At 39.8% G+C, this 20,927-nt stretch overlaps 1 protein-coding gene across 4 annotated transcripts in view; it reads left to right on the forward strand.

The window, feature by feature from the left end:
* The window catches only part of AIG1 (androgen induced 1), a 238,232-nt gene extending 223,910 nt beyond the window's left edge, over window positions 1–14,322 (forward strand). Inside the window, exons 4-5 of one of the 4 annotated variants that reach the window (XM_058534191.1) lie at window positions 6,048–6,211; window positions 7,086–7,392. In XM_058534191.1, the coding sequence (XP_058390174.1) occupies window positions 6,048–6,211; window positions 7,086–7,152 (231 nt within the window). In that variant the 3' untranslated portion in view covers window positions 7,153–7,392. Of the gene's footprint in view, window positions 1–6,047; window positions 6,212–7,085; window positions 7,393–12,669 lie in introns of those variants that run through there. The other 3 variants (XM_058534192.1, XM_058534190.1, XM_058534189.1) reach the window with 3 other exon arrangements.
* Window positions 14,323–20,927: the final 6,605 nt, after the last annotated feature.

Here is a 20,927-nt window from a genome sequence, read left to right on the forward strand (position 1 = left end):
TCGGGGCTGATCTTCCTCAAAAAGAAAAATAAACCAAGAAATGATCCCTGTGCACCCATGGCACCCCTACACATACCTTGTCTTAATTCTGACCACACTTGTAATTTCTCCTTTAATATCTGTGTTCCTCTTTAGCCTGTACTCCATGAGGACCAGACTCACACCTCATTCACTTCTGTATCCCTAGAGTGTAACACAGTACTCAGACAAGAGGCATTAATAAATGTTATTTTTGTAATTGCACGTTAAAGTGAATGAAATTGGGGGCCGTCTGGTGGTGTAGCGGTTAAGTTCGTGCACTCCGCTTCTGCGGCCCGGGGTTTGCAGGTTCAGATCCCAGGCGCACACCAACGCACCACTTGTCATGCCATGCTGTGGTGGCGTCCCATATAAAGTAGAGGAAGATGGGCACGGATGTTAGCCCAGGGCCAGTCTTCCTCAGCAAAAAAGAGGAGGATCGGCATTGGATGTTAGCTCAGGGCCAATCTTCCTCACAAAAAATCAATAAATAAAGTGAATGAAATTGGAGATATATTTAATAAAATAGACAATCCCAGAAGTCTTATGATACTGTACCATATGCATATATATATATATATATGCACATGCGCACACATACACACACACACACCATGGTTATCAATTTTTTTGGCTAAAATTACAATTGATATCATTGCCTTAAGCATAAGCTATTTGGGCACTGAGACAAGAAGGCCTTAGAATGAGCTAGAAATTGAAAGTCAACCAAGAACTGAGAACTCTCCACAAATAGATGAGCAAGGCCGTGAGTCATTTCTGTGAGAGAATTGAGCCCTGATTATATCAAGGAAGCAAATGGTGAAAGCATAGCCTGTTAGGACAAGTGAGTACATCATTCACACCGATGCAGGTGAAACTCCGCATAACAGGGCTTCCGCATCTGAGACGGCATGTTGATCTACCAAGTCAAGAAAACTTAAAACAAAAACCCTCACTTATTTTTGAAGACAAGATCAAATGATGCCTCACTTAGGGAAGCAAGTCCGTGCAGCAGGAAAGAAATCAGGTGTGCATTCCTTTCTTGGCTTTGCCATTTTTTGAGACAAGTTCTTTAGTCCAGTCTCAGTTTCTTTATCTGTGAAATGGGGACCATCATTCCTTGTAGGGTGGTTGAATAAGGTGAAGGAGATTACGTATCATATTAAAACATCAAGCTCAGAATAGCTATCCGCTTCCCTGACCTGAGAATTTTACATTTCCATTGCCGCTTCTGACATATTCTCATTATAGTCTATAAGCTCAGATTTTTACTTCAGTAAAATGAGAATGACATGCTCTATCCAGGCTTGTTGAGAAGGCTGGATGACATAATGTGCATGAAGGAGCTTTGTGAAATACAAAGAATTGCTTAAGCCAGGGGTCAGCCACCTACAGGCGGTGGACCCAATCCAGCCCACCACCTGTTTTTTATTTTTTGTTTCTATGTCTCACAAGCTAAAAGTGGTTTTTACATTTTTAAATGATTGAAGAAACTCAAAAGAAGATGAATATTTCATAACGTGAAAATTATAGGAAATTCAAGTTTCTGTGTCCACTAATAAAGTTTTATTGGAACACAACCACAACCACTTGTTTGTGTGTAGCTGCTGTTACACTACGATGGCAGAGTTGAGAGTTGTGACAGAGACCGTATGACCTACAAAACTGTGAATATTTACTATCTGGTTATTTACAGAATGGTTTGCTGATAAAGGGCATAGAGATTTAGGGAAGTTTTTTTGAAATTTTTTTAAATGATTTTTTTAAGTTATTGGCAAAGCGCCTGTCATATAGTAAAGGCTCAATAAATAGCTATTGTTGTTCTTCCTTTATTCAGTTATTAATTCAACAAATAATTAGTTTTTATTTATTTATTTATTTTATTGCGGTAAGATTGGTTTATAACATTGTATAAATTTCAGGTGTACATCATTATAATTCTATTTCTGCATAGATTATGTCATGTTCACCACCCAAAGACTAATTACAATCCATCACCACACACATATGCCTAATCATCCCTTTCACCCTCCTCCCTCCCCCATTCCCCTCTGGTAACCACCAATCCAATCTCTGTCTCTAGGTGTTTGTTTGTTGTTGTTTTTATTTTCTACTTATGAGTGAGATCATACAGTATTTGACCTTCTCCCTCTGACTTATTTTTCTTAGCATAATACTCTCAATGTCCATCCATGTTGTCACAAATGGCTGGATTTCATCGGTTCTTATGGCTGAGTAGTATTCCATTGTGTATATATACCACGTCTTCTTTATCCATTCGTCCCTTGATGGGCACTTAGGTTGCTTCCAAGTCTTGGCTATTGTGAATATTGTTGCAATGAACACAAGGATGCATGTATCTTTATGCATTGGTGTTTTCCAGTTCAACAAATAATTATTGAGTGCCTCCTGTGTGCCAGACAGCAATGAACATAACAATAAAAATGCCTGTGCTCATTGGAAAGACGATGAACAGATCAGTAAAAATATAGTATATTAAATGGCTGAGGAGAAAAATAAAGGGATGGAGAGTAGAGAGTTTCAGGATGCAGGTGCAATTTTTTAATACAGTGGCCTGGGGAGACCTAATTGAGAAGGTGACATTTGAGTGAAAACCCCAAGGACACAAGGCAGCCCTGGGGCTACTGTGGGGTGCTGGGGGGAAGGAGTAATGTCCCAGGCACGGGAAAAAATAAACAGCACTTAACATGCTCCAAGAATACCAAGGAGTCGGCGTGGCTGGAGCGGAGGGAGCAAGGGGGAGAATAGTAGGAGATGAAGCCAGGTAGGGCCTTGAGGAAACATCTAGGACTCTGGCTTTTTCTCTGAGAGGGGAAGCAAGAGTTTTGAGCCAAGTGGTGGTACCACCTGACTTGCATTTATTCCAGATCAATCTGGCTGCTCCATTGAGAACAGACTATAGAATAGACTGTAGCAAGGGTAAAAGCAGAGACAGGGAGCTATTGCCGTGGTTCCAGCGAGACTGATGATGGTTTGACCCAGATGGTAGTGGTGGTGATGGTGAGAAGTAGATATTTTGGGTGTATTTGGAAAGTAGAGCCACTAGGATCAAAGGAAGGATTGGATGTGAACTGTGAGAAAAGGAAGAGTCAAAGATGACTCCAGGTTTTCTGCCCCAGGTTACCACTGGAGTATGTAGTAGTCATTGATTTGAGAATTGAAAGATGTGGGAGACATTTGTCTGCTATTGGATGATGGAGAGAGGGAAGAGATGTGCAGGAATTAGGATGCAGGGATGATGATAATGACATCATGGAAATGTTAGGTTGGAGATGTATCTTCCAAGGGGAGATGTACAGTGGGCAACTGGGTGTAGAACTCTGGAAATCAGGTCAGGTCTAGAGATATAAATTTAGGAGTCTTCTACGGATAAATGGGATATGGTTATTGTTGTTATATCTACTAAGCAGTATAAGAGGTTTTCATATAAAACAAAAATACATTGCAAACAACTTCTGAGGAGTAGAGGCCTGGCATCAGAGACATTACCAAAAGCTGCAAATGAAAGTTCCTTCTACCACAAACAAGTACAGTGCCAGGAAGAGGTATAAAAAGGAAAACTAGCATTCATAATTTGAATTGCTCCTAATTTGCCTAATTGAGGAAACAGTTTTACGGTGAGTCAGATTATAATTTTATAAGTTGATTTGCAAAATCAATTCCTGCTTTATGGTGTTACATTTTTCGGATGTAGCATATTATCCCCATGGAAGTTAATAAGCCATTTGATGGGCACACAGCCCCTTACATTAGTTAAGACAAGATTAGAAAGATAAAACTGTGTCTAATTTACTGACAAACAGAATATGATGCATCAGAATCCCATAAGGTAGTTCTAACAATTTAATTTCTGCTGATTCTCATAAAGGTTTCAGTCTTTAAAAAAAAAAAAATCTTGACTAGCTTGGCTTCCTCTTGTGGTAAAAATCTTTTAGTCTGGACAATTATTCAAGCTGACCTGGATGGACATAATGACTGCATTTTCCTTCTAAGACAGTCTGTCTCAACCTTTCTTTCATTATTGACTCCCCCCAACCAAGGAACCTTTTTAGCTACTTTTTTCCTAATCTCTACCCCATGAAAATGTTTCATTGTGGTAAAATGTGCATAACATAATATTTATCATTTTTAGCATTTCTAAGTGTACAATTCAGTGTCATTAAATACATTCACAGCATTATGTAACCGTCACCACTATCTATACCCAAAATATTTTCATTATCTCCAACATAAACTCTGTACCCATTAATCCAATAATTCCCTATTCCCCACTCCCCCCAGCCCCTGATAACCTCTTTTATACTTTCTGTCTCTATGAATTTGTCAATTCTAGTATCTCATATCGGTGGAAACATACAATATTTGTCCTTCTGTGTCTGGCTATTTCACTTAGCATAATCTTTTCAAGGTCCATTTATGTTGTAGCATATATCAAAATTTTATTCCTGTTTATGGCTGAATAATATTCCATTGTGTGTATATGTGTGTGTGTGTATATATATATATATATATACATATATATATATATACACACACACACATACAACATTTTGCTCATCCATTCATCTACTGATGGACGCTTGGGTTGTTTCCATCTTTTGGTTATTGTGAATAGTGCTGCTATGAACATTGGTGTACAAATATCTGTTTGTGTCCCTGCTCTCAATTCTTTTGGACATATACCTAGAAGTGGAATTGCGGGGCGCATGAGAGTTTAATACCACAGATAAACTGTTTATCTGTTTATGTTCTGTGTATATATGTATCTGTGCCTTATACATAAGAAGAGTAAGATTTCTTCACCACCCTCCCAGAACCAATTTTCACCTCCTTGAGGGGGGGTGATATTGCCCTCATTGAGACTGCAAGCTCTGTGGTCAAGATCCCAAGGTTTCTTGCCTCAGATGAGGTATATATATATGATACGTATGTAGATGAACTGCTCAAAGAGGAGTGAAGCCATGGATGATAAGGAAAATGACCCCAAAGACATAAGTATAAAAAGTAATCTTTATTCCCCGTGCAGTGAAGTTATTTGCGTTTTATTTAGTCTTCAAAATTGACAACAGTTGATAAAGTAATGAACCCAAGAACGTTTTGGAAAATAGCTCTTAGCAGTTGTGTCAGGACCAAACCAATGGAGGAGACAGTCTACCTAAACTTTTGACAACAGTGGAGATTAATGATGTTGTACTCCCACTGAGCCTACAATATCTCCAGAACACAAATAGAATAATTACAAGCAATTATTACGTAAAACATAAAAAAAAAAAGAAAAAAATATGAGATCCAAAGATCAGGTTGTGGGGAGCCCGGTATCAGCAAGGTTCCGGATGGTTCTGTCAGCATATGGAGTACGTATTGGTATCTAGTTGGCAGGCAGTGGGGCAAGATTCCTGGCACATATTCACCTAAGTTTTATCATAGTTTGGTTGTTTAATGCTATATTGTTTCATTATGCAAAAAAGAGATTGAGAAGATTGTATGACAGTTATTTAGAAAAACACAGTTTCAAATACCTGTTTGAAGGTATTGACCTTGACCTGTTAGCGGTCAAGGAGACATGACCGCTAAACACAATGTGGGATCCTGGGCCAGATAAAGGACATTCATGGGAAACCTGAGTAATTCCTAATTAACTCTGCAGTTCAGATGATAGTCTTGTACCAATGTTAATTTCTTCATTTTAGTAATTGTACCATGGTTATAGGAGATACTAACAGGCAGAGAAACTGAGTGAAGGACATGCTGGAACCCTCTGTACCATAGTTGCAACTCTTCTGAGTCAAAAATTATTTCAGGATAAAAAGTAAAAAAAAAAAACCAAACAATGATAACAACAAAGTTTCTGGTAGCTCCTGAGTCCCAGAAGCAAACTCGTGACCGGCATTGCTGAAGAATGGTTGGAGTGGGGGTACAAATGCTGATATATATTTGTAACATCAGCAGCTTTGAAATCTGATGTGAGAGTAATTCCCGTCTTTGTCTCCTCTCCAATTCCATTCCAGGGTGTGTTGGGTGCATCATGTAACTGGGATGTGGGTGTACCCTTTCCTGGAACACATCGGCCCAGGAGCCAGAATCATCTTTTTTGGGTCTACAACCATCTTAATGAACTTTTTGTACCTGCTGGGAGAAGTTCTGAACAGCTATATCTGGGATACACAGAGAAGTAAGTATTGTTTAGGGGAGCATAAAACAAGAGAACTGCTGTCTAAAAGAGTGTGTGCAGAGACCGAAGGAAAATTCCACTGTAGCACAGGCTCGCTTATGAAGAGCTTCATTTTTATAACCACAATATTAATTTAAGAGCTGCTGGCAGTTACCTGAAAGGTTTATTACTCACTTTGTCTTATTAGCTAGTAAAACATCCAAATCTAAGAGAAAAGAAGCATGTCTATAAAATTTTATAGGGAGAAATATAGTGTTAGCAGAAAAAAAATTTAGGAAGTTCACTCTGATTAACAAAATACTGCCTTAGCTAAACTGATCCCCCAATTAAATAGATAAATTATTAAAGCTAACCAAAGAATCTCATCAAAAGTCACCTAGATCTCCACTTTTTTTGTGTGTATGTGTGAGGAAGATTAACCCTGAGCTAACAACTGTTGCCAATCCTCCTCTTTTTGCTGAGGAAGATCAGCCCTGGGCTAACATCTGTGCCCATCTTCCTCTACTTTATACGGGACACCAGCACAGCATGGCTTGATAAGTGGTGTGTAGGTCTGTGCCTGGGATCTGAACCCGTGAACCCCAGTCCACTGAAGCAGAACACATGAACACTTAACCACTATGCCACCGAGCCAGCCCCAGATCTCCAGTTTTCCGTCATCCTTTGTGTGGGTGTAGCAGCCTCAGAGAGGTCTCTCCATGATTCTGCTAGAACTCTAAGCACATTGCCTCCAGCCACTGTGATTCACCAGTAACTGTCATAGTCAAGGGTTGAAAGTGGCAAAGAGGTACGGGCACTAAAGGGTAATACTTCATTGCTGCAAAAACTGTCCTAACCTATGATTTGAATTCTCTTTTGTTTCTATTTATGGCAGAGCCTCCATCTTGGCAAGGCACATAGTCTTACCCAAGCTGTGCAAAACCTGTCCAAAGTGTATGTAAGATCACATACAAATGGGAAAATGGAAAAAGTGACAACATAGATATGTAGTGATTTGAGTCCTGCGGGAAAATCTATCCAAAAGAACGATGGTCTGGGGATTTTAGAGAGCTCTGGGCATCTCCTCTGATACAATCACAACATTCTAGACATCACCAGAAAATGATCTCCGTTCCACAAACATTGAGCACCCAACTTGGTACCACACTCCCGGCCAGAAACTTGATCTAATTATACAAATAAAATATAGTCATTGCATGGTTATTGAATTGGACTGTTTTTTGCATGTGGATCTCCTATATGAGTGTGTGCGTCAAGGTATTAGCCAATGTTAAATGGCCCAGAGGAATTTGAAGTCTTCTTTTCTCAGCAGCTGGCTTGATTTCAAAAAGTGATCTATTAGAAAAAGTGTCAAATTCTTTTTTGTTTTTTTTTCCACTGAGGAAGATTGGCCCTGAGCTAACATCTGTGCCCATCTTCCTCTATTTTGTATATGGGAGGCTGCCACAGCATGGCTTGATAAGCAGTGTATACGTCTGCGCCCAGGATTCGAACCTGCGAACTCTGGGCTGCCAAAGCAGAGTGCGCGAACTTAACCACTACACCACCAGGCCGGCCCCAAAAAGCATCAAAATTTTTTATTCGGTTCAGGCCACAGCTTGGGGGGCCAGAAATTAACCTTTTCATAATTTTCCTCTCTGTTCAATGGGAATAGTAATCTTTCACTATGAGTTAATTTACAAAAGTATTTAGTGAACTTACAAAAATATTTCGAGGACAAAATGTAAACTTTTCTCAGCTTCTTGAGAGAAAGGCCATCTTTAAATTTAAGCTAATATGTCCAATGTATGTTGTCAGGAAGTATTTATGACTGCCAGTTTCTCCTTGATGGTCTTGATTCTGACAATCATTTGACCATTTTTCTACTACTTCTATGAGAAAATGGCTTGAAAACCAGGAGATATAAAAGTCCAATCTAGACTAATAGAATACTGCTTTTTAGGGGCTTTGAATAAGACGTTTGAAATGAATAGTGAAACTAGGGTTTTCTTGAATGATTTGTTCAGTTTAATTTGTGCCATTCTCTTAAGGAACGTGAGCTAAGGTTGACTAACATTTTGGAACTCATTTCAAATATAGAGATTAATTTTATCTACATGGGATCATCTAGTTAATTCCACCGAAGCAGATGTCTTATGTCAAGTGGGCTTCTTTTCCTTTATGAGAGGGGCCACAAATTGATGGCCTCCCTCAGATCTCACAGGCCTACATATTGGGATTTTTATTTTTTGACCCACACGTAAAAACTGGGAGATTTCACATAAAGGCCAGATTTTTTAGCTTATCAAATATTTTGAGATCTGGCAACATTGAGCCCACTGTTCTCTTCTGGCAACAATGGATTAGAATTGAGTATCAATTGCCCGTTTGGATGGCTATCTAATTTTCCCTGGTTCTTACCTAGCCACTTTGCTCGGTCACATTAGCTGTCTGGTTCTGTAGGTAGTTGAGTTTGAAACTGCTGATTAAAAGCAGTGTGTGCCGGGTGTGTGTGTGTGTGTGTGTGTGTGTGTGTGTGAATGAATTGAGTACAATCAAGTACAGTATTACAATCCTGAGTACATTCACTACACTCCCAAACAAAATCCCCCAAGAAGCAGGAACACCACATTTGAGCCCCTTCCTTGTATCCGTAATGAGTTTTAATGGCTCAACATCCTCCACTTGGTTGTATTGTGTGGACTTCAACTTCAAGATAAAATCATGTTATTACAGAATCAATCATGTTATTACAGAATCTTCTAAAAGGAGATTAGAAATCATCTCAGGGCCGGCCCCATGGCTTAGCAGTTAAGTGCACGCGCTCTGCTGCTGGCGACCCGGGTTCGGATTTCGGGCGTGCACCAATGCACCGCTTCTCTGGCCATGCTGGGGCCACGTCCCACATACAGCAACTAGAAGGATGTGCAACTATGACATACAACTATCTACTGGGGCTTTGGGGGAAAAAAAAATTTAGAAATCATCTCAGCTGACCCTTTCCTTTTACTAAGAGGCAGCTGAGGCCCAGAAATCTTGTGACCCATCAAAATAGGGAGTTGCAGGGCCATCTTCTTTATTATCTTCTGACCGATGCTCCACCCAGTGTTATTTCTAGTGACCATCAGAATGTCACCGTTGGAAACCCAGACACATGAGAGCTCATAAACTTCACTCAGAACCAGGGACCTAGCTTATAAAATAACAAAATAGACCGACCTGATATGAACTGTGAATGAAAGCCCTTAAATAAGATGCTAAGTTAATAGTTAAGCATTTGCTCTTTTTAAACAAAAGTAACTCAAGGCAGCTTTGTGGATGTTGTATTGGTTTGCCAGGGCTACTGTAACAAAGTACCACAACTGGGTGGCTTAAACAATAGAAGTATATTGTCTCACAGTTCTGGAGGCCAGAAGTTCAAAGTCAAGGTGTTGGCAGGGTTGGTTCCCTCTGAGGGCTATGAGGGAAGGGTTGCCTCCAGGCCTCTCTCCTGGGCTTGTAGACGGCCGTCTCCATGTTTACCTGCTGTTCTCTCTGTTTGGGAGGCTATCTCCCAATTTTCCCATTTTATAAAGACATCAGTCATATTTGATTAGGGCCCACCCTGATGACTTCATTTTAACTTGGTAAAGACCCTATCTCCAAATACAGTCCTATTCTGAGGTCCTAGGGGTTAGGACTTCAACGTTTGACTTTTGAGGAGAGACAGTTCAGCCCATAACACTCTGCCTTCTGTCCTCCCAAAATTCATGTCCTTCATGCATGTAGAATACATTCCCAATAGCCTCAAAAGTCTTGCTAGCATCAACTCTTAAGTCCAAAATCTCATCTTAAATATCAACTAAATCAGCTATGGGTAAGAGTCAGGATATGATTCACCCTGAACCAAAACAGCTTTCCAGTTGTGAACCTGTGAAACCTGGAAGCAAGTTATCTGCTTCCAAAAAAACAATGGTGAGACAGGCATAGACTATGCATTCCCTTTCCAAAAGGAAAAGATCGCAGGGAAAAAAAGAGGTCACAGTCCCCACCCAAGCCTAAGAGCTAGCCAGCCCCTGAACCACCTTCAGTGTCGTTCTTTCTTCATTTCATCCTGTCTCTGTCCCTTTCAGTTCAGTCTGGCAGTGTTTCTGCTGGTACAAAATTCTCAAAAACCTTACTGGCTTCCTGTGCAATTCATGGGGGTCCAAACCATCAGACAAGAGAGTCCCCCACAGGTCTTTCCTGGCTTCTGCTGAGAAGGTTAATTGGATCCATGGTCATATGCCTAATCTCTTTAGCAAACAGTAGTCCAGACACACCCTTGGCTGTCGCTCACATTCTGAGGTCCTGAGGGTTAGGACTTCAACATACGAATTTGGGGGGCACGCAATTCAACCTATAACAGCTGAAATATTTCTGTACTTAAGCTAAGAATCTATTCCAATTCCGACGTGTCTGACTGAGGTGACCAGTCTTATGAAAGTCACACTTGATTCGACCAGAAATGGAAGTGTCCAAGGCAAAAGGTTAGGGTGAGGGTGCAGAAAGTAGGCAAAAGAGGAGAAAGGGGAAGAGGTTAGAGCCAGGCTGGTGTGACAGAAACCTCCACCCTTCCTCCTCCCCTAGCTGCCCATCCAGCTTGCGTCCCACACAGGCCCACCCAGGCCTCCAACGTCCCACTGCTGCCCCCTGGTTGAGCCTTTCTCCCAGCCTGGGGCTTCATACATGACCAACTCGCTCAGGGTCAATCAGCTCTTCCCCTCCGTTCCAAAAGCGCATCCCGCCTCAGCTTTGTGACAGGTTTCTTTCCCCTTTTTGTGTGGAAATTGTACCTCCGGTTCTTCCAAATATTATTTACAGCTGTCTAATTTTTTCCCTCTACCTCAAAGCTGCCAAACTCAAGTAGGTGGGGAGCCATTTCCCCTGTCTGGGTCAGTGAACACCCCCTGTTCTCCGCCCCCGCATTTGAAGATTCCACTCCTGCTGCCAAGTCAACCCATCTGCAGGAGAACGCTTAGGAGGCAACAGACTTCTAAAAGAAAAGCAAGCGGTTACTAGCTCCTGATAGCTTCTCCACAGGAGAGGGAACACGAGACAAAGTTGAGACCCAAGTCATGTGTGCTGTTTCAACGGAATCTGTGTTGTGTTTTTGTGCCTTGGTGACCCAACAACTAAGGCATCTCCTGGCCTTCTCCCCCCAACCTATTCCTCCTCCCTTCAGATCTCCTTACGCCTCAATTTGAAGTTTTCCCTCATATGATTTCTGAGAAGTACTTTGGAAAAAGTGTTACAGATCTCTGCCAGTTCCTTAGTCATGAAAACCAAACCTAAAGACTGTCCAGGGACACCTGTTCAGAGCATGCTACCACATTCCACCACCACCACCCTGCCCGCCTGGAACGCATACTAGGAGCTGGGGGGACGGGGGCGTCTTTCCTAATGGCAGCCCTGTCATGAAGACTCTCTGGGATTAAGGTTTATAATTTTTAATATTGTGAAGTTCCATATTTTGTTCCATTGCTGTCCCACTAGTCCAGCCTTCTGAGGCTTTCTCTATGTTCATTGTTTATGAATTGATTCCATAAAGATTAGTTGAGTTCCTACTATGAGACGACACTGTGTTAGGTGCTAGGAATTTAATCCAGAACAAAACAGTTAAGGGCTCTGCCCTCGGGGAGCTTGCACCTTATAAAAGAATACCGACAAAAGCTGCAAAGCGATATTTGGACTTCTTTTGTCCAGCAAAAAGTCTCTGAGAATTTGGTGTTAGAAGAAAAATGTTTAGCTAGAAGCAAAAAAAAAAAAAGAAGAAGTTGGGAGTATTTGCCAGATGTAACTTTAATTCATAAGATGACTTGAATGCTTTCATCGCCAGGAAATGAAACATCACTAACTGTTCACTACAGACAACAGGTAGAGGTCTTAACGATCAGGTACATACGAATCTCTCAGGAAGAAAAACGGGTTTACCAGGATTGGGTTGACTAGAAGGAGAACTTGAGTTTAAGTACACATGCGTATGGAAATAAACAGTTCTTGTGGCTAATAAACTCTCTGAGCTTTAAAAAAAATCCAGAGTCCTTGCCTTGGGAAAGAACAGGACTAAAATAAAACTAAATGAGGTCTGCTTGAAACTCATCAGCTGCACCACCCCTGTTGCTAGAAGCTGGTTACAGAGCAGCCTGGTTGGGGTTTCTGTGCAGAGTCAAAAACTCAAGAACTAGCTTGCGTCCCTCCCTCCCAGAAGGCACAAGAGCTAGGTGTGTGCCAGAGATGTTGTGTCCTGCTTGGTGGGAGAGGGTGGGGAGAGAGGTCACTGAGGAGCTTTCTGGAGAAAGTCATAAATGACTTTCCTCCTGAGCTAGGAGAAAAGGGATGGGTGCGGGTGGGTGGTGGAAAGAAGTGTGGAGAGATGAGAGTTCTTTTAAAACAGCTTTGGCAAACCTGCTCACAGTTTAACCTAAGGTTCAAATAAAGTACTTTGCCTGTATTTCTAGGTATGGAAGAAGAGAAAGAGAAGCCTAAACTGGAATGAGATCCAAGTTTAAACAGAAGGGCTGGATTGAGCCGCCATTGAAGAAGCGTTCTCCCTGGGCTTTGGCAGTGCTGAAGAGGAAACATCAGAGAGAGCAGTGGAATCCGCCTCCACCTCCCTGCCCCAGAGGGAGGACACCTTTTATGGAGAAATATATATAAGAATAGAATACGGTTGTTTCCAAAATAACTTGCCCTCATTGTGTTTTAAAAACTAGAATTGGTCATTGGATTTTAATTTTTGCAATTGAAATTCCATTTAACCAAGGAAGAATAAAATTCTATTGTGTTTCTTGAGAAATATGTGGAAATCAAAGAGGCAGATGTCAAGCAAGGCATTGGTCCTACAGGTGGCTGGAATAATGAACCAGGGCCACAGTGTAAGTCTGGAGAAAACGTGATTGATGTTCCCTATTGCAATAATGTCACTGTTGTCTCAAAAGGGCAATATTAGTAATAATGACATCAGTTTAGTCAAAACCCTAAGCATATTTGGATCTCGTGATTTAATCATGTGAAATTTGTCCTAGATGCAAATTATAACTTTAATAAAGACCAAGCAATCCCTAATCTAACGCCTGCATGGTACATCTCCGAACTCTAACAACACGGAGGTCTTCTTTCTTATTTTGTTTCTATTGCTGTTGAAAATGGATGTACTGAACCTGGATCTTATAATTTTCTGATTTTAAAAATGTGTCTCTTTTTGATAACTCCAAAAAGAATAATTTTATTTAAAAAGCTAATTTACAAAATCTTTGATCATAATTATTTCTAAATAATACAATGCAGAATATGTAGTCGAAAACACATAAAAATAAATCTTAGAGAAATATAAAGAATGGACTAATAAAAATAAAGGCAGAGATTAAGTAGGGCAGCAGGAAAATAACAATGGAATTGATAATTAAATTGATTAATAAATTCAATATCTCATCTGTACAAATAGCATTAAAATATGCAAACTACTGATATGTTAACTGAAAAGAAAGAGAAAGAGAGAAACACAAATACTTGACAATATAAGTACAGATGTGAAACAAATTTTTTTTGTTTCTTTTTTTTTTTTGAGGAAGATTGGCCCTGCACTAACATCTGTTGCCAATCTTCCTCTTTTTCTTTTTTCGCCCCAAAGCCCCAGTAGTTGTGTATCATAGTTGTAGAGTTGTAGCTCTTCTCTGTGGGCTTGATGAGCGGTGAGTAGGTCCACACCCTGGATCCAAACCTGCAAACCCTGGGCCACCGAAGTGGAACATGTGAATTTAACTACTACACCACCAGGCTGGCCCCAAAACAAATTTTTAATTATAAAAATATGTTGTATTGCTCTATGGCAACAAATTCCTAGAACCCAATGAAAAGTGCAATTTTCAAGGAACATGGATTCAATAAGAATTATAAACCTGTAATTGACTGACATTTATGGAAGACATTTTTGAATATTCAATTATCTATCTCCAATAAAAGAGTTGAGTCCAGAGTGTTTTATGAGCAAGTCCTTGAAAACTTTCAAGTCACAATTCTCATGTTATTTCAATTGTTCCAAGGTTACAGAATGATGAAACACTTCTCAAATTCTTTTTCGGTTAATATAACCTTCAAAACAAGGCTAACATAGCAAAAAAAAAAAAAAATTCTCACTTGCTTTAACTAAAATATTAGTAACATAAATCTAACACTATATGAATAAATTTTCAAAACTAAATAAGGTTTATTCTAAAACTTCAAGGATGGCTTGATACTAGGATTTTTCTTAAAAACATTGTCTCATTAATACACACACAAAAAAATCTTATGATTCTCTCCATAGTTGCTCTAAGGCATTTGAAAAATTTTAACATTTATCTTTGATAACACCATTAGTAACATAAAAATATCCCATATCATGAGAAGGAATACACATCTCAAACACCAAAGGCATTCCCTTTTAAGGTCAGAAACATGATAAAGATGTCCACAACTGTGTTATTTTTCTGAGCTGTTTTGGAATGTTAGGTCTAGCATCAAACAAGTTATATTTTGACCTGGAATGAAAAAGTTTTATGTTAAAAAAAAAAGTTTTAGTAACTATAGAATTGATATTATTAATGGAAAAGAAAATTAAATATTGTAAGAAAAAGCAGAAATGAAGCAAAATCACCATTTAAAAGGAAACCATTTCTCCAGACGACTCTCAGAAGAGGAAACCTCAAGGAGGGGGAAATTTTTGAGGACTTCCTGGAACAATTCCTCTGGGACCCTGAGACTACCCCTCTCCTCCAGCAAATAGCACATAGCTATTTTAGCCACCAAACTGACACCTAAAGAAGTTGACGCCTGTTGGCTTTAGATGTAAAGCTGATTGAACTTACATTGCAGCAGGTTGGATGTATGCATTACTGCTATGTTTGAGATACAATTATGTGATCAAATGTGGGTTTGGTTTGGTTTGGTTTTCTTGCAGTGGGTCATTTTTGCTTTGGGAACCGCAGCCCCTGAACCCTGGCCACACTTCCTGCAGGATGCCCAGGGCTGTCTTTCCAGGTGTGTGGACTGCACTAAGACATACCAACTGAGCCCAGGTGCTGCTGGCGCACCCACTGACCCATCACAGAGACTCTGCTTGCCCTGGAGCAGAATCCATCGGGATGACTCTACCTCCTGCTCTGTAATCACTGAGTGGTGAGAAAAAACTACCAGCAATTTCTCCCTTTGGCTTGGAACCTCCCAGTTTTCCCCACCAGTTCTCAGAAGGATGTTCCTGCTTTATCTTCTTCTCTGTGTGTGTGAGTGTGTGTGTGTGACTCTGTGTGTGTGTGTGTGTGTGTGTGTGTAAAGACCAATCCACCATCCACAATCTCAGAGGGGAATGTGCTTCTAGAACAAGAACAATTTCTTGAACGAGAAAATTAATAATTAACTAGTGCAAATTAATAGATGAACATTTAACAGGAAATTGTACCAAAAATGCAGAACAATGAAAAGCTTCTTAAATTATTTTTCAGACTTGGTATACACCTCAAAATAAAACCAAAAGAGCACAAAATTGTACTTATCATAGATAAAATACTAGCAACATAAATCTAATACTACAATAAAATAATAATTTTTCATGACCAAATAATGTATATTTTTCTCCTGCAGGACTCTTTAAAAAGACAAATAAAATGGAAAGATATACTAAATTCTAGAAAAGAAGACTCCATTCTTAAAGATGTCATTTCTTCCTACAAAAAATTATAAGTACTATATAACTCTATTCTAAAATTGCCAAAGTTTTTTCTTTTAATTTAACAGAAGAATAAACAAGTGAAAACAACGGAAAAAGTCTGAATAGTACAAGTAATCAAAACGTACCTGTGCTGTTAAAACATATTATATAAAGTTCAATAATTAAAATAGTGTGGTATGGATCAAGAATAGAGAGAAAAATCAACAAAATAGAAAGCAAACCCAGAAACAGGCCCTAGTATATGCAAAAATTTCATAAATAATAAAGATGGCATTTCAAACCAGTAAGAGTATAATCAATGATTGAATGAGTAGTGCTATAACAAATGAATAACTATTTGGTAAAAAAGAAAAAGCTAGATTCCTCCCTTAAAACACACATACACACACACAATGTACACACATACAATTTCAGATAGGTTAATGAAATGAAAAAAAGGTATAAAAGAAATGTAAGAAAATATAGATAAATATTCTATAATAGAGATATGAAGAAACATATATAAAATACATAAATATATGTATAGACATATGTATATAATTTCTACATATATATGCATAATATACATTACGAAATTGAATATTATGTATAATGTATATGAGGAAATTGAATACAATATATATATTAGGAAATTGGATCTACAGGTCTGATAGCTGATATATTGTGGGGTAATTGAGGGAAAAACATCTAAGATGTGTTCAAGACAATCTTAGCACCATTTCCTTAAATAAGAAGCCTGGAAGAGAACCATCCTGGGTTGGGGTTTGATGATGAACTTGACTTTGGATTTTTCTGTATGTAGGTCAAGGGCTATTTCAGTGAAATTGAAGGGGCAGAATCTAGATTCCAGGGAAGTAAAGAGCTATTGGCATTAGTGGATGGTAGAGAAGTAGAGATAGCAATTACAGAATACAGCTTCAAAAACAGAACTTAGAGCTACAGAACACAGGCTATGAGGAGAGTATGAGTTGAATGCAGATATTCTTGGTTTATGACTATTCTGGGTTAGACTTAGGAGGGAACAGATCTCCCACTGTCAGAGGAAAGAAGGAGAAAGAGACAAATGTCCTTGGAAATGAGTCTGCAGGGAAAAAGACAAAGTTTATGGACTTTTTTTGATGGCTTTGATGGCTGTAGGTTTTTCCTCAAAGAACTGTCTGGAGAGAGTGAGATGACAGAGATGGGACTGGAGTCTGTAATACACCCTGAGAAGAAGAGCAGCATAGACTGCAAACGGAAGGCTTTCCAGCCCAAATGGAGGACCCGGGAGAGGGTTGAAGACAATGAACTTATCTTGGTGATAACAAAGACCATTTCGGGATTTCCTGCAGGAGACCTCAATGGGCAGGCAGAGTAAAGAAGTGAGAGGTTTGGTTTAGAACAGTAAGTGCCCCAAGAGGACAAGCAGGTGAGAGTTGGGGGTATTAGCAGGAGTGGGTGGAAGAATGAGTCATGACATCTAGAAGGAACTGAGGAAGAAAGGATGACAGAGGACCAACGTTGGAACACAATATGATGGTCCAGAAATCGGCAGTCTCAACAAGGTTGGAAAACAGATCCATCAAGGAAATGAGGGCAATAGAAGTCATGATCAGAAATTAACAGTTGGAGTTTAACATCTTAGAAGTGCATGAGATCATACTATTTTTTGCTTTTTCAGTTCATCTGATGTGGTAGTAATGGCCTAATCACCAGAACCTTTAAGTATGTTTTCTTTCATGGCAAAAGGGACTTAGAGGTGTGATTAAGTTAAGGATTTTGAGATGTGGGGTCTCCCTGGATTATCCAGTGCACCCAATATAATTACAAGGGTCCTTAAAGAGGGGGGCAGGATGGTCACAGTGAAGGAAAGAAATGTGACCATGGAAGTAGAAATTGGAGTGATGCAAGGAAGGGGCTACGAGCCAAAGATTGCAGGTAACCTCTAGAAGCTCGAATAAACAAGGAAACAGATTCTCTCCTATAACCTCAAAAGGAATATTACCCTATTGACACCTTGATTTTAGGACCTCTGACCTCAGAACTGTTAGGTAATCAATTTGAGTTTTAAACCACTAAGTTTGTGGTAATAATTTTACAGCAGCAATGGGAAACTGATACATATGTTATCACTAAGCATTTTTACATATTTACATGGGCTATTCTACTATGCTAAAACACACTCACACACACACACAGTAACAGCCATCTGGTAATATCTAAAACTCATATTTGTGACTTTCTAATAATTGAGTGGCCAACATTGTTGTCCCTCACAGAGTGAAACCAATTATCCAGTGCAGACAAGCCGGTCCAAGTCATTCAAACTCATCTGATTTATTGAAATGGAAATGCTGAAGATCACTGAAGAAGTCGCCATGGAAACATTTAAAAGATATTTGGATACTTTCATGTGTACTCATGAAATTTTTTGAGACAGATGACCCTAATTTCCAGTACAATTCAAAGGATTTTGGAATAATAACAAACGCCTATGCTTGCTACAGAGAGATTTGCCGGGTAGAGACGTAGGCATCTTATGTCCAAGCTCTATTGAAAATATATATTTTTAAAGCCAGTCACATCAATCCATGCAATAAAATTCTCTCAAGGGAATTCTACAAGCATGTAAACTCAAACACAATATAAAAGTTTTTTTTAATGCTATGTCTGGTTTTACACACATGCACAAGCATGTTAATTAGTTGGATAGAATAGTCTTAACGTAGATATATGCAAGAGCGAAATTCATCATTTTCAAGCAGAACTAAATGTTCTGGGCCCTCAACCTACATCCTGCCTAGACCAAACATCTTATTTCTTCATCCCATTCAGGTTTAATATTTAACTTTGTGCTTTTTGAAATCCAAACTGTCAAAACGCCCTCTCCATTCTCTTACTTGTGCCTAGAGAAGAGGGGGAATGATCGATGCTTACATAGCACATGACATCAGAGCTGGCCAGTCCCTTCTTTTCCTCCCAGTCCAACACTGAGGAGCTGGAATCAAGTGTTGGCTCTGGCTTTTGAGTGGGGCTGAAATTGTTAGCTCTTTAGGGAGCTCCACAAGGGCCCACCCTTGCACAGTTCCCCATCCTCTTTTCCTCTATTACTAAGGCAACAAGCAATCCACCCAAAAGTCTCTGCTTTTGGCAAGCCCCAGCTACCTTCCATGGAATGCTCTCATCAATGTTTGCCAAGCCAAGGGTGAGAACGCGGGCTGCCCTGGGGCGCTCTCTCTTACGGCTTCATCCACAGCAGCCCCAAATGCTCTGTCAGCTCAGTGGCACACAACCCTACCCCCATCCGACAATTCTTACTGGGGGTGGAGGGACCTTGAGAAACAAAGACATCAACAGAAGAGGGTGGAACATATAGAAACTTCCCTGCTCCCTGCCTCCCAGGCTCTCCAGCAAGGCAAGGGGAGGTAAAAGATATTAATACTTCATGAACCTTCCTTCAAAGATCTAATATCCTTGCCCCATCTGTGTCCTTTATTCTTCAAAGACCAAAGGAGTGGGGTTTAAGAAACTGGTTTTGCTGGATGCCTTCTGTTAGCAAATCTCACAGTGTGGGACGGGCATCAAGAGGGCATTTATTTCTCTGAACTTCAAAGGTGAGACACTTGGCAAGTTCTATCCTGAACCATGGACTCTAGCTGGCAGTACCAGGGAAGCACAGATGTCCCTCGTCATCACTTTACTACTGTTTCTTTCCATACAAATTTTGTATTACAGCCATCATTAATTTTGGAATTTTTATATTATAAAACGGTTTTCCAAAGACAGATCCCCAATAACCTTGTGCCTCTAAGAAATGAGATTTCTATTTAAACTGGCTCAACTTGAGACTATAATCTTGACACTATTTCAGTTATAATTCAGGAAGTCACTATATTGATTTCAAGAGTCCAGTTGAAACTCTAGGATAAAAGCTTCTGAGAAGACAGGGTAGTAGGGATGAGGAGAGGAAGTCCAAGGATAGACAGAGTTTGCATTTGTGAGAGAGCCTAGCAATCAGCAGCAATTATTCTGAACTCAAAGTAGAGGATTAAGGCAAAGTTGAAAGTATATTGTGTTTGGGGAATTTCTGCTTCCTGCCATGAAGAAGTGATACCCTCTGGAATTATCTCCCCGACAACTGTACACTAGAAAAGATTGGTAAAAGATGATAAAAACACTAATTTCCAGACATTGGTCAACAGAGTTGCTCAGGACTATGCTCCCTGAAGAAAGGGAAATAAATTATGTGTGCCCTATGATCACCCTGGCTTTCTGCCGACAGGCAATTTCCAGATCATAGCACTGGGAGGGGAATCCCAAACAAAACCCAGTGGTCTCGCTGAGTGACGGAGACCAGAGTTCAGGGAGACTAGGATTTGTGGAGCAGAGTACTGGATGTGAGGGAGCTATGAAGAGAAAGAACTCTAGAAATCAGCGTGGAGTCCCCTCCAGTCTTTGGCCAAGTGTCAATCCTACGTGAATAGGGTGAAGCTCTACAATTTGGAGAAAAGAACTGTTATTGAGGAGCTTTAAGCTGAATAAATCTAAGAGCTTACATAAGACCAGAAAAAATTCATGTTCCCACTAGCCAGAGTAAGAGGCCTCATTGGACAGATGGCATTCAGAAGGGTCAGGTATTAGTCACAGTTCTTAAGTGAAGGTTACTCAAAACCCACTCTTTAAAAGCTTTAAAAGAAGCTTCAAAATTGTTAAACAGATCCTCAGAAACTTAACTGTCTTCCAGAATAAAGCACAACACTCTTTAAGGAAGACCAAAAAAAAAAAAAAAAAAAATCCAGTACTCAAGACAAAATTTATCATGCCTGGCATCCAATCAGAATTTCCAGACTTGTCAAGATGCAGGAGAACTTGACCCAAAACTAGGGGAAAAGTCAGTCAACAGAAACAGACTCAGAATTGATAAAGAGATGAAAGTGACAGACAGGGACTTTAAAACAACCATTACAAATATACTCCATATGTCAAGAAGGCGGAGGGAAAATTAACATGACTGTGAGACAAATGGAAGAT

This window comes from Diceros bicornis, chromosome 39, assembly GCF_020826845.1.
Source record: "Diceros bicornis minor isolate mBicDic1 chromosome 39, mDicBic1.mat.cur, whole genome shotgun sequence".
Taxonomy (NCBI): domain Eukaryota; kingdom Metazoa; phylum Chordata; class Mammalia; order Perissodactyla; family Rhinocerotidae; genus Diceros; species Diceros bicornis.